Source organism: Alligator sinensis, unplaced genomic scaffold, assembly GCF_000455745.1.
Source record: "Alligator sinensis unplaced genomic scaffold, ASM45574v1 scaffold1097_1, whole genome shotgun sequence".
NCBI classification, from domain to species: Eukaryota; Metazoa; Chordata; order Crocodylia; family Alligatoridae; genus Alligator; species Alligator sinensis.
This window is the reverse complement of record NW_005841950.1, coordinates 3,142,781-3,156,041: the sequence shown is the minus strand read 5'-3', so window position 1 is coordinate 3,156,041 and position 13,261 is coordinate 3,142,781. Positions and strand designations below refer to the sequence as shown.

Here is a 13,261-nt window from a genome sequence, read left to right as displayed (position 1 = left end):
GTCAGGCCCAGGGACAAAGGAGGAAAGCAGCAGGTTGAAATGATCTGGGGAGTATGACAAAGTGCAAGGGGAGAAGGGAAAGATGTGGGGGAAGGGAAGCAGAAATCAGAGACCAAGGGATATAGGGTGACAGAGATCAGAGACAGCAGGGTTGGGAAGAGGGGACTGGGGGAGCATAAGATCAGAGTGGATCTGGCAGAGCGGAGATGGAGGGAGGGCAGAGATCAGACGCGGGCCTAGGGGAAGCAGTAATCAGAAAAGAATCTGAACTTGTTCCTCTGCTGGCAGAAGCAATGTGACTGCCCTAAACGGAGGCATGTCAGCCTGTCCACCTATCTGTGGTGAGTTCAGCCGCCCTCCTAGGACAGGGGGCTGCAGGCAGAGGGGCTAGGGAAGGAAGGTTGAAAGGATGCTGGATTTCAGGAAAGGGGCTTCTGGTGCAAGGATTCAGCACGTCAGCTGCCAGTCAGGCCCAAGCCAGGTGAGCCAAGGTGTGTGTCCAGGTGTGTTGCCCTTTCCCTGTTCTCCCTGAGAAGCCCTTCCTGCTTTTGAAGCAGAGCTTGCAAGCATCAGAGCCAGCTCCCAACTGCTGCCAAGGTAGGGAACAGACAGAGGTGATTATTCAGTCAGCTGTCTGGCACTGTCTCACAGGGGGCTCGCCAAGAGGAACAGAAAACTTCCCACCTCCACCAGCATGTGTGAAATTGGTGAGGGGGAAGGAGGTAGGAGAGAGAGGAGCAGGGTGAACTGCTAGCCTCCTGAGATCGCAGGCTGACTCGGAGCTAGCAAGACGTGGGGGCTGAGGCTGCTTTTAGCTCTTTGGGATCATGCAGTTGGCAAGGCCAAAGGAAAAGCTTTCTTCATTGGAACAGGTTTGGTTGTGGAAAGACCAAGCAAAGAGCAGATCAAGTCAAGCCTACTGTTATTCCTAGCATGCTGCAAGATGACCATGACCACAGCCACAATCCTAAACACACGGAGCAAAAAGCCATTGAGCCAGGCAGAGGCAAAGACATTCCCATGCATCTCCAGAATTAGGTGGAGCAGTCCTGTATCAGTGTGATGGGTGGCTTTGTAACACCTTCAATGGATTTCCTGGATTGGACAGGTCGCCCAAGATGATTTAACATTTAGATCTCAAGAACTGCGATGCTAGACTACAGCACAGAGAAGTCTGGGGTCTGTGGTAGTCCATGGTAGAGAAGTTTGTGGTAGTCTGGTCCAGCCAGCTCTATAAGTTGCAGTGCTGGGTTGTGAAGGAAACCTTGGTGATGGCTTCACAGTGAAAAACCTGGGGTGACTTGGCTGTGGTGGATGGACAGGAGAGATGCACTTTGGAGATCAGGCATGTTGCCATCCCAATGGGCCATAGCATGATTTGCTTTAAAGAAGCTTGTGATTCCAGGTGGCTGGCTATTGCAGCTCAGGTGGCCGTCTCTGCATGCCTGGAAACTGCCTTATGGCACTGACAGTGGTAACTCATTCCATGACCTAGCTATGCCTGGGGACCTGCACAACCCGCAAGGGTCACTGGAGGGCTCTGGTGATCCCGCTGCCTGCCAGTGTGCAGAGAATGAGATGCTGTGTATTCACCCTGGCAGCCTGATACAAGGAGCTGGGCACGGACCCAGGGCAGTCTACTTGATGGATTGTTAACCGTGTTCTAAATAGGTTTTGGAGCTTCGAACTTCAGTGAGGTCTAAAGAAGCTCAGGCTTGAGCAGACTGACAAGGGCCACAAATGGGACTGAATTTAGTTTGGAATCCAGGCAGATTTTCTCATTGACTTTTAACACTTCCAAGCCTGGCCCAGAGATTGGTGGTTCCTAGAAATAGAGAAGTGTGGAGGAGACAACTGGGGGAATCCAGTTGAAAAGATATATTGTGATTTTCCTACCGTGTGAGTAACAGAGACAAGCAATATTAGTAGGAGCAGACATGAAGTGTTGTAGGTTTTTATTTGTTCACTCATCCCTTTTTCTAACCCTTTTCTTCTCTTTAAAACAAGATTAGTCCTACCGAGCTGATCTCTTTCTTGTAAATGTTGCTGCAAGCTCAAAGTTGGCTCAGAAATTAAGCTTTATAAACCAGCCCAAGAAAATCCCAGTCAAAATACAACCAAATAGAGATATAACATTCCTGTTTCCAAAGGTCGCATCCATGAAGCAAAAAAACCATTCTCCTGCCTTGTTTCCACTCTAGAGGTTGCAAAACTGAGCTAATTCTAGAGCACCTGCAGATTAAATTGGCTAGAACCAGCTACAAAAGTGTTCAATGACTGCTTCATTTAATTTTCAGTGGCCCTAGTACATAGAAGAGAGGAAGAGAATAAGTGACAAGATAAGCATTGCTCAAAGGGGGAATAAGCACAAAGAAATGTAAAATGCCAGCAACTATAAGCTGGCACTCCTGTGTCCCCCCAATTGACCATCCCCTTTTAAACCAGCTGAAAATCTGACCCTGATGGGATTTCTTTCTTTAACAGAGCGGTGCCCCCTTAGCAAACTGTCCTGTCCAAGACACACAGCCACATGGCTTTGTAGCAGATCTGAGGAGCCCCCGACATTTTTTTCCCCAAAAAATGATGTCAAGCCTGGCTGTTTCAATTTGGCTGCACCTGAATAGAAACAGCCTGCGGGCCTGGCATCCAAGAGTCCAGCATTGCAGGTGCTCATGACCTTTGTTCATTGGGAAGCTGTCTGAATGAGTATGTGGATGCCTGGCTTTGTGGCTCACCCTTTCCTTCCCCACTCCCGTCTCTGCCGGAGCAGTAAGGATGTGCCCTCTACCCAAGATGGCACTAAGGCTGGAGATCCCTCGGAGAGCCTTAGCAGCCACGTTGCTAAGAGGAGCTGTTTGTTGTAGTAACAGCAGCACAGACTCCAGCCCAACTCCTCCTGCCAGCAGAAAGCTTCTCAAAGACTTCTGGCTCCCCCCCAGCTGCAGGCTGCCAGCTCCCCTGTAAGTGTGCCATCCTCTGCAGCCTCGATGCAGGGCAGGGAGGGGTGTCAGAGCCCCCCGTGGTTGGGAGAGAAAAGAAGAGGGCGACTGATCTGCCTCTCAGCACTGGCCTCTGCAGAGCGCAGTGGGTGTGGATGTTTGCAGTGCCCAGCCTCCTGGCAACGAACTAGTTAGCATGGATGGAGGGACCTTGCAGAGCTGGGTGATGCCAGGTTATCTCTGGAACCCAAAGACTTTCCAGGCACCAACAGCAGCAGCCTGAAGGAGCCAGCCACACGGTTCGGGCTGAGCTGGTAGGAGCAAGGGCAAATACATGCAGCAGATGGCTTGGTACTACAGGCCATTCTCCTCGACTGTGAGTATCCAGGGCTGCAGACAGTGAGGGGGAACAGTAACCATCCGTGTGTGTGTGTGTGTGTAGTGAGCAGTGCCAGATGCAGGTCAGGGGCTGAGCACATGCCACTAGCAATCAACCTGACCTAGCTCAGCTTGGCCTATGACTTCATGGGCGCATCTACACAAGATGCTTAATGCACCGTAGCCTAACAGCACTGCACAGTAGCGCATCACAGCATGGATAGTCTTCTTCTTCTTTGGTATGACATTTTAAGATTACAACATTCATAGATTCATATCTAAATGTGATAAGTGTTCAACTGCTTCAGGGGTAGCTGCATGGATTGATTTTAGATTGCCATTAAACGGTTTAATCAGGCGATCATTCACAAGGCGATGCACTGTCTGAAAAATCACACCACAATCACAACCCGGATCTGGGCACAATTGCAGCATGGACAGTGCTAATTTGCTAGTGCACAGTATTATTAGGCTACTGTGCAGTAATGTCACTAAAAAGGCATTTGCCAGCGCTTCTGTGCAGTAACTCTAGTTACTACACATGTAGTTAGTCCTTTATTAAGCAAGTACTAAATTAAATGTGCAGTAACTATGGGACATTAGCGAACATGTAGACACGCGCTGTGTCAACTCTGACCCATCCCTGGGTCCCATTCAGTACTTTGTCTCTGTGCCATCGGTGAGTGGGCATTTAATGCCAGCTGATGCAGTGCCCCTCAAAGCAGAGAAGATGCATGAATCAGCAATCAGGAACATAAGAAGAACGCTGCAGGGAGGCTGCTGGCCACATAGAGACCTTGCAGTTCTCTTTATTATCCATTTTCCAAGCTCACTTGTGCTGCTGATTGCTATCCCCTCTTTCCTGGTGTGAATTCAACATTGCAGCTTCATTGCTGAGCCCTCCATCACACAGACTCACATGTTGAACCCACTTTCCAGGAGTAGGAATGCAACATAATCAAATGTTGCCTCCCCTCAGCTAAATACACTTGTACAGCCTTGGCCCTAAGAGCATCCCAGCAAAGGATAAATCATTTTGGATAGCTGAGGTTTCAGGGAGCCAGGCACATGTTTTTTGTTCATGCCTATACACTGGGGCACATTACCCTACTGGGGTCATGGTGAATGAAAGATAACCAAAGTTCAAGGGCTGGCACTGGATGTCATGCACTGAAGTTAAGGAAACAGAGGCTTTAATAACCATGAAGAAGCAAGAAGGGGTAGGTTTGGAGATATCCTCTACTGGATGAACCGCATAGTTGGAAGGGATATTCTTCAGTTCTTGCTTCTTGCATATTTCCTGGACCATCCAGGCTACGGAAATATTGTTACCCTACTAATTAATAGTGGAGAGGACAGAACTGGGAGCTCTGTCATTCTGCTAACATCAGTAAATTTAGGTTTGGTCTGTAACATAGGGCCCAGCCTTTTCTTGCTCCCATTCCTGCCTCTTCGAGATCTCTATGAGGCCCCCACCTTGCAATGTGGTGACCTTCTGTATGCTCCCTTGCAGCTTTTCCAAGGTGACCTGTCCCCCTCAGACCTGGATGCCTTTGCTGAGCCATTGCCTGATAGCCAGATACACCCATATGAGAAGGTGGAAAAACCTGTCATCAACGATGAGGACAATTACAGTAGGTATGGGCAGCAGTGTCCCAGCTCAGCCTGGAAATCTCTTCATACTTAGGAACCTTTCCCCAACTCCCCCACGATCCTACTTGGACCAGGATACTCATGTCACTTGATCTTATCACTGTTGTGGTTGCTGTTGTCCCCATTACGTGTTATCAATGTGTAGTTATTGTTGAAGTCTCGGGAACTGGTGTGCTGGCAAAAGTCACAACCAGGAGTTCCCAACACCAAAGTCTTAACCAGGGGATCCTAAAGAACGACCATGGGCTCGATTCAGTGGCAAAGATTCAGCCATGCTTATTGTCTACAAGCACAGCCCTAACATGTTTTGGCCTAAAAATACATCTGATCAAGAGTTAAGGCATTTGTACCTGTGACAAGGTGGTCAGCATAGCACCATGCAGGCTCCCCTAGGCTGCTACAAAGTTCCCCTGATTTCCAATTTTCCCTTTATACAGTGTTCAAAACAAACTACATACCATCTGTATCTTGAATATCTCAAACCATCCTGTACCATGGGCTTGTTTCACATCCTGACCTGGGTATTCCTGTTCCAGCCTTATCGTCCTGGTATTGGACTGTCCTGAACTTTATACGGCCATCTTTCTCTCCCATGTTTTGGTAGGAATGCACATATGGCCCACATGCCAAGTTTTTTTTATGAGCAGTTCATGCATCAGTCAGGTTTGCTGGTCAGGCCTACTCTGGCCAATGCTTTAGCAAAGTGCTTGTGTGAGCAGCATGCATACTGATCAATGCTCCAGTGAGGCCTACATTCCCAAGCCGAGGGGTAATGGTAGCATATGAGTTGCCAGGCTGGATCAGACCTTGACTCCTGTGCCAGAAGCTCCAGAGGATGGTGTTATGACTCACAGGGTTGGAAGAAGGGCTATCTGGTCCAAAGCCCTGCATGAATGCCACTTTTCAGTCCTCCCTGTCAATTATCCAGCGTCTTCTTGAAAACCTCCAAGCATGGTTCTCCCACAACTTCCCTGGGCCATCTGTTTTACTGCCTCCAGGATTTTTTTCCTAACATCCAATCTAAATCTGCTTCGCTGTAACTTAAATCCATTGCCTTGCATCCCAACCTCCACAGCAGAGGAGAAAAGCTGTTTTCTCTCTTCCTAATGGCAGTCCTTCAGATATCTGAATACTACTGCATCTCCTTTCCTCCAAGCTGAATATACCCAGTTCCTCATACGTCTTGCCTTTCAAACTCCTTTATCATTCTTTTTGCCCATCTCTGGACCCATAATTTCTCCACAACCTTAAAATGGGGAGCCCAGAACTGTGCACAACGAGAACCACCCGCCTTGGGAAATTACGAAGAAGTCAGCTGCGGGGCAAGTTCCCTTCTGAATCTCATGCTCCCTTCATTTCCATCTTGTGACTGTTTCTTCCTGACAGCAGGAGATGCTCAGGCTGATTCAAGCCCTCTACGCCATGGGCAGTGTCTGTAAATGCGTCTACATGAGACGTTTACTGCAAAGCTGACTAATTAGCTCCACAGTAAATATCTCAGCATCTACATGTGTAAATACAAGTACTGTTCTACTGCGGAGTTGTTTAGTGCGTAGCAACACACGTGTAGATGCTGACACAGCTGGCTAGGGCATGAGGGTGCTTCAGTGTGGGGCCTGCCTGCTGGCTAGCTGCATAGTGCAGCACCCTCATGTCCCCGCCAGCCTCTCCGCAGCACATTGATCTGGGTCAGAGCAGCCCAGGGCTGCTCTGACCTGGCTCAACGTGCTTCTGTCCCAAGCGTGTGTTCAAACGTTGCACCCAGGAACAATACACTCCAAGACGATATGAGCTGAAGTTTATTGCTTTGCATTAATTGCACATGTAGATGTGCCCTGCATCACCACTTTTAGCATAGGGACCACACCTCCCAGGTGATTGGGATTGGACTGGGTTTCTAGGATTCTCCCAGCTAGTTCATAGACCCAATCTGAGAAAGTCGTGTTGCCTCTTGCCACCCCCTGCCCAGTTCTCTTCCCTGCCCCCAATGCCTCAGCCCTGTCAGTTCTGCTGTGCCCCCTCCAACTGCAGTGTGTCCCCCAGCTGCATAGGTAACACTCTCCTACACCAGCCCACCCTTTGCCTGCTGTGTCCTCCAAGGTTTCACTGTCCTTGAGATGGGGATTTTGTTCTATGTTGATCAAAATAGCCCAATCAGGGAGAGACCAAAGGAGGTGCCTTCTCCAGTTACTTCTTGTTCTGATGGATTTGTGAGAGGTCAAGGCAGGTGACTACCAACCTGACCTGTTGCTTTCTATTCTGTAGACCCCAGAACATCACCAAGGAAGACCAAGATCAGGTAAGTGTCTGAGGAACGGCGATGCCTGGTTCCACTCCTAGAAGGACAGCGAGGGTGAGAGGCCAGGGAGGGCCAGGGTCATGAATGTAAAGAGAGTACTCTGTGGAGGCTGCTGACCACAAAAATGGATCTTGCGATCCTCTCCTGTATCTGTCCCCTGGGCTTGTTCACACTGTTAGGTGCCACCACCCATTGCTGGCCTGGATTCAGCACTGCAGCCTCGGTGGTGAGCACTGCATTTTGAAGAGTTACATGCTGAGACCTCTTTCCAGGTGTGGGGATTCGGTGTGATATAATTTGGGTTCACCCATACCTAATTGTGCTTTTAGAGCCTGGAGCCTCAGAGCATCCCGGCCAGGAGTAAATCATCTTGGAAAGCTGAGGTTTCAGAGAGTCAAACATGTGCTCCATGTTCGTGCCTAGAGATTTGGAAACAAGACCACCCCCCCCCACAACCCCTGCTTTGGGTTACAGTGAATCCGAGATAGCCAGGTTTCAGATAACTGGGGCTTTAATATTAAAATGCTTTAATAACCTCCTGAAGGGAACGTATGTTCTACATCCCAGCTGTGTGACCAGTGGAGCATTGCCTGTTGTGTCTAAGAGTTATCCTTGATAAATTAGACACCTGCAAATCATATGTAAATAGCTCGTTTGCATATGACATATGATGTAAATTGATGGCCATTCTGTTTTCCCGTAGTGAACAGGAGCACAAGGCAGTGCATTCACCCAGCACTGATCAAAAAAGGGGCAGGTGTGCTATTTAGCTAGGTTCTTCTATGACTCAACCCTGTGATGTCTGAGGCTCTCTCAGCACTCCTGGGAGGCAAAGTTCTTGCCTCTGTTTAACTGATAGAAAACTGAGTTACAGAGCAGCGAAGTAGCTTTCTTAAGGTCACAAAGAGTGTGTGGCTGAGCTAGAGACACCCTGGCCTGAGGAAAGCTATCACACATGATGCATACCCTCCTGGCATCAACATTTCACCCCTTCTCTTCCAGCATGCATGTGCCAAGTCATGCTGGTGCTTGTGAATCCATGAGGAACAGGGTGTCAGGTTAAAACTCAAGGGGCTGTCAGGGAGTACAGTTAGCACAAATGGGAATTTGCCAGGACATTGGTACGGACCCCTCTAGTTGGCATTGAGAGTGTCTGGTGGGATCTTTGGTGACTCCAAGTGCTCATGGACTTTGGTGTGCATCTCTGTCGAGATGCAGCGTAAGGACCAAAGGGGCCCTGTGAAATGCCAGAGCAGCTGGCCTCATTGGGAACGTAGTGCTGCTTTTAAAACAAGTGTCCTCGTGAGAGAGACAGGGTGACGAGGGGAGCCTCAGAGAGCTGTGTTGGAGGCTTGGTTCAAAGTTATGGGCCAGCTGGAGTAAATATACTGATGCTCACATCAGCTGCAGCTCCAGGTCCTGCCCCCTCCAGATCTTTGGAAGCACCCTACCTTGCAGTGTGGTGACCTTCTACCTGCTCCCTTGCAGTTCCCCGCAAGGGATACCTCCCTCCCGCCTGCTGATGCTGTTGCCAAGATTTTGCCTCTTAACCAGAAATTTGCTTACAAGATGACAGAAGACCGGGGCGTTGGCAGCGATGAGGCCATCAGTAGGTATGGACAGCCGCATCTCACCTCAGGTTGGAAAGCTTTTCACACTTAAGGTCCCTTTCCTGGCTGCTCCATTATTGGCCAACAGCCTCCAGGGCTTGGAGGAGTGTTGCCAAGTAGGAATCGCCAGGCTGGATGGACTCTGGGCCCAGTGTCGTGTGTCTGCCAGTGGTCAGTGCTGGAGCTCTAGAGGATGGTGTGAGAGCCACCCCCTCTAGGAAATCATGGAAAAAGTCACCCATAGGGCAAGTTTCCCCCTGAACCTACTCTCCCTTCATATGAATGTTCCTCATGGTAAGGAGGCCTCCTTGCTGACTCCAGCTCCCTGTACCATAGGCACTGTCTGCACTGCCTTCCCAATGCACCTGTCCTGCATCCGCTTATAATCCCCCAGGTTAGGACAACGTTCTTCAGTCCTGATCTGCTCTGCTGAGCCAAGGGAGTCAGCTGTATGGAAGTGGGCACATCCAAGCTGCTGGACTGTATCCTGGTGTCCACCAATGACAAACCACTGCATTAGCATTAGGGACTGCAATTCCCAGGTGATGGAGTGTGGGCTGGGTCTCTCCCAGCATCCCAGCTAGTGCGTAGGCCTAACCCAGGGAAGTCATGTTGCCTTTTGTCACCATCTCCCCAGCTCTCTTGCACCCCCTAGAAGTCCAGCAATGCTGCCTCCAATAGTAGAGTGCTTTCCCCGACCCCAGCATGGGTAGCACCCTCCTGCTTCTGAGCTGGGTCACACTGGGGCACCCATCTAGCCCAGCCCACCCCTCAACCTCTGTATTCTCCAAGGTCTGCACTATCTTTGAGATACATGCTTTGTGTTGGGTTGATCTAAATAGCCTAAGACCAGCCTGTCCTCCACTCCCCTCCCCTCCCCTCCCCAGGGCACCGGGAGACCAAGGAAGGGGACTTCACCAGTTATTTCTTGCTCTGACAGACTTGTGAGTGGCTAAGAAAGGTGACTCCAACCATGACCTTTTGCTTTCTGTTTTGTAGACCCCGGGATGTCATCACGCACCAACAGGATCAGGTGAGTGTCTGAGAAATGGGGATGCTTGTTTCTTTGCCTAGAAGGGCTGTGATGGTAAGAAGCCAGGGAGGCCAAAGGAAAAGCTGGAAATAAGGGCAAATGGGCCTTACAGACCTGGTACAGCCCAGCTCTCACTGATCAAACCAGGGAAGGGGTGAGATGGGCCTGGGAAAAGTTCCCCCCTGTGGGTTGGACCTCTTGAGGTCCCTTCCAGTCCCACTTCTCTATGATTTTATGAAATGAGCTGCCTGACCATATGGGGCTGGGACAGCAATGTTGGCCCAAACCCAGTAAGAAAATTGCTGGACTTCTGCGGTGCATAGTTGCATGGATTGGCAGGAGTCCTGTTGCTTATTTATGACTACTGGCTGCTTTGAGTTGAGCTGGAATGAGCATTTACAACCCAAATAGCCTGGCTGTCATCCAATTGCCAGGCCCTCTTCCATGTTGTGTTGCTTTTGCCTGATTGTTGCAGGGAGGGTTCAGTGAACTGAATGGAATATTATAATTCACCAGGACAGCCCTGAAAATAGGACAGTGTTCTGTCGATAACCTAGACGAGGGTTGTCTAGCTGGTAACCCTTGGGCTGCATGCGGCCAGCAAGGGGTTAACATGTAGCCATCAGGCTCCCACCCAGCTGCTGCTGTCCCCAGGCTCCCACCTGGCCACTGCTGCCCCTTTCACTCCAGCTGCAGCAGCTAGGGTCTTGGAGCTCCCCCTCTCTTCCTGCCCACCCCAGCCTGACCAGGGGAGCTAGCTGCCTGGAACAGCTGTGCTGTGTGGTCTCATGGGAGAGCCCACAGGGACCTGTATGGGAGTGAGGATGCCCAGTGGGGTGGAGAAGTGCCAGCCTACCCATGCACTTGGTGCAGCCTTGGGGACCCATGGCCCCTACTAAAGCAGCCCCTACAGTGTGTACCTCCTGTTGGCGCAGCTCATGGGGTGTGAGACCCCGCAGATGCTTAGAAACTGGACAACCCTGACCTAGAACGAATTAGCTTGACAGCAGGCAGGGCTGGGCTGTTGTTGAAATGAAGGCCTGAAGTTTCATGTCGGGGCTTGGTCCAAACCTTACGGAGTTAAGTGAGGTTTTTCTACTGACTTTAGCAGGCTTTTTTATCAGCCTTTCAGAACAGCTAGTGCAATATACCTGCTGCCCCGCATATGGATGCCAATAAATAACCTACGAGAGCAAGGGATGGGATAGACCAGTGGCACTGCCTACAAGAAGCACATGAGTTCATCACCAGCCCTTCCTAAAATTGTAGTAACCTTGTCATCGACAACGGTGCACAAAAAAGGACACAGATGTGGAAGCTTTGGATCTCACTCCAACAGGGACCAAGGAAAAGAGACTAATAAATGAGAGGGGTAACCCCACTCTGGGCTGGGATTCACGAGATGTGGATCTAGGCCAGTGATTTTCAACCTATAGTCCACAGAACCCTGGGTGTCCACAGGCTATGTCTAATGGGTCCACAAAAGATAACTATGATCAATCAAAAGTATGTGAATACCCACATTTACAATTCAAAGGGCTCTGCACCTCCATTTGAAATATTGTAGGGCTCTGCAAATGAAAAAAGGTTGAAAACGGCTGGAAAAGATAAAGTGTCTCGGCATTTACAATGAAATGCTTCTCTCTGCTGGAAAAAAATAGGAATTGCAGGATCATCCTTCAGGATTGATCAGGAAGGGAATTTTGTTGAGCTACCATGAACCAGGATGTTTTGTTGCTTCACGCACATTCATGCTTTTGCAAGATTTTTCTTTTCCCCTCTGAAATGGACTAAACAAAAAAAAAGAAAAGAAATTTCTCTTGAAACGCCCTTCTGAAAAACAAATGTATTTGGGGTTGATTGAAAGAGTTTTCTCTGATTGTTTCCACTGACCTCAGTTGAAATGAAATGAAAGGTCATTTTGAAATGGAAAGTTGAGATGCTCCATTCCAGAGAAGTGGAAATGGTGCCCTTTGACCTGGCAGATTTGCTTTTTTTTTCAGTTATTTATGTTGCAACAACCACCACTCATTGCAATCACTACCTTTCCTCAAAATGTTTTGCTTTTGATCAGTCAAACTTTCTGATGGAAATTGTTCCACCGGACATTTATTTTCACCAGCTTTTGATTGCATGGCTGCTGTCCCAGTCAACCAAGTATATCATCTGATACAGGTCAGCGAGGGCTTATACAGAGGCTGGTGGAATTGTGTCTCAAGGAAAAGTGGGTGTTGTTCGGGGGAAAGGGTAATGGTCTGAAGGCGCATCCTGCTCTTGTAAGCCTCATTGCCCCAGGACAAAAGATTTCTCTATTTTAGAAGAGCAACCAGTGAATGTGGTATTGTGCCTTATTTTGGATTTGGGGAAGTGGGAAGTAACTGAAGAGTCAGGGAAGAAAGAGGAGTAACAGAAAAGTCAAAATAGCTAGTCTGGCTCTGTGTCGGCTGTATATGCTTGAGTCTGACTGTCTTTGGTAGGGCAGATCTCAACTTGGGAAAAGAAAAGTCTCTTGCACCATTTTTCAGTTGGGGGCAAGGGAGATCCCCTTAAGTTGTCAGTTGTGGTAAGGGATTGAAGCTGTAGCAAAGCTGGTTTAGTTTGGAGAGCAGGAAAAAACTTCTTCACTGTTAGAACTGTGAGGCAGTGGAATCAACTGCCTAGGGGATTTGTGGACTCCTCATCACTGGCGATGTTCAAGAAGAGGTTGGGCAGCCACTGATCAGGGATTTCATAGATTTCATAGATTTCATAGACATCAGGGCTGGAAGGGACTTCGGAAGATCATCGAGTCCAGCCCCCCGCCCAAAGGGCAGGAAGTCAGCTGGGTCATAGGATCCCAGCACGATAAGCATCCAGTTTCATCTTGAAGGTGTTCAATGAAGGCGCTTGAACCACCTCCGGTGGCAGGCTGTTCCAGACCTTGGGGGCTCGGACAGTAAAGAAGTTCTTCCTTATGTCCAGCCTGAAATGATCTTGAAGTAGTTTGTGACCATTCGACCTCGTCATCCCTTGGGGCGCTCTGGTGAACAAACGTTCCCCCAGATACTGGTGGTCACCCCTGATAAACTTGTAGGTGGCCATCAGATCACCCCTGAGCCTGCGCTTTTTCAGGCTAAAGAGCCCCAGGGCTCTCAGCCTGTCATCATAGGGTCTGCTTCCCTGACCTCTGATCATGTGCGTGGCTCTTCTCTGGACTCTCTCAAGCTTCTCCACGTCCTTTTTGAATTGTGGAGCCCAAAACTGGACGCAGTACTCCAGCTGCGGCCTCACTAAGGCCGAGTACAGGGGGAGAATGACGTCCCGGGATTTGCTTGAGAAGCATCTATGGATGCAAGCCAGCATTTTGGTC

General features: G+C 49.3%; 1 protein-coding gene across 1 annotated transcript in view; it reads left to right on the top strand.

Moving 5' to 3' along the window:
• Positions 1-13,261, top strand: part of CCDC33 (coiled-coil domain containing 33) — a 200,129-nt gene that overhangs the window by 168,335 nt on the left and 18,533 nt on the right. The window contains exons 15-18 of the mRNA XM_025199907.1: positions 4,831-4,955; positions 7,236-7,269; positions 8,758-8,882; positions 9,879-9,912. Of these exons, the coding sequence (XP_025055692.1) occupies positions 4,831-4,955; positions 7,236-7,269; positions 8,758-8,882; positions 9,879-9,912 (318 nt within the window). The remainder of the gene's footprint in view (positions 1-4,830; positions 4,956-7,235; positions 7,270-8,757; positions 8,883-9,878; positions 9,913-13,261) is intronic.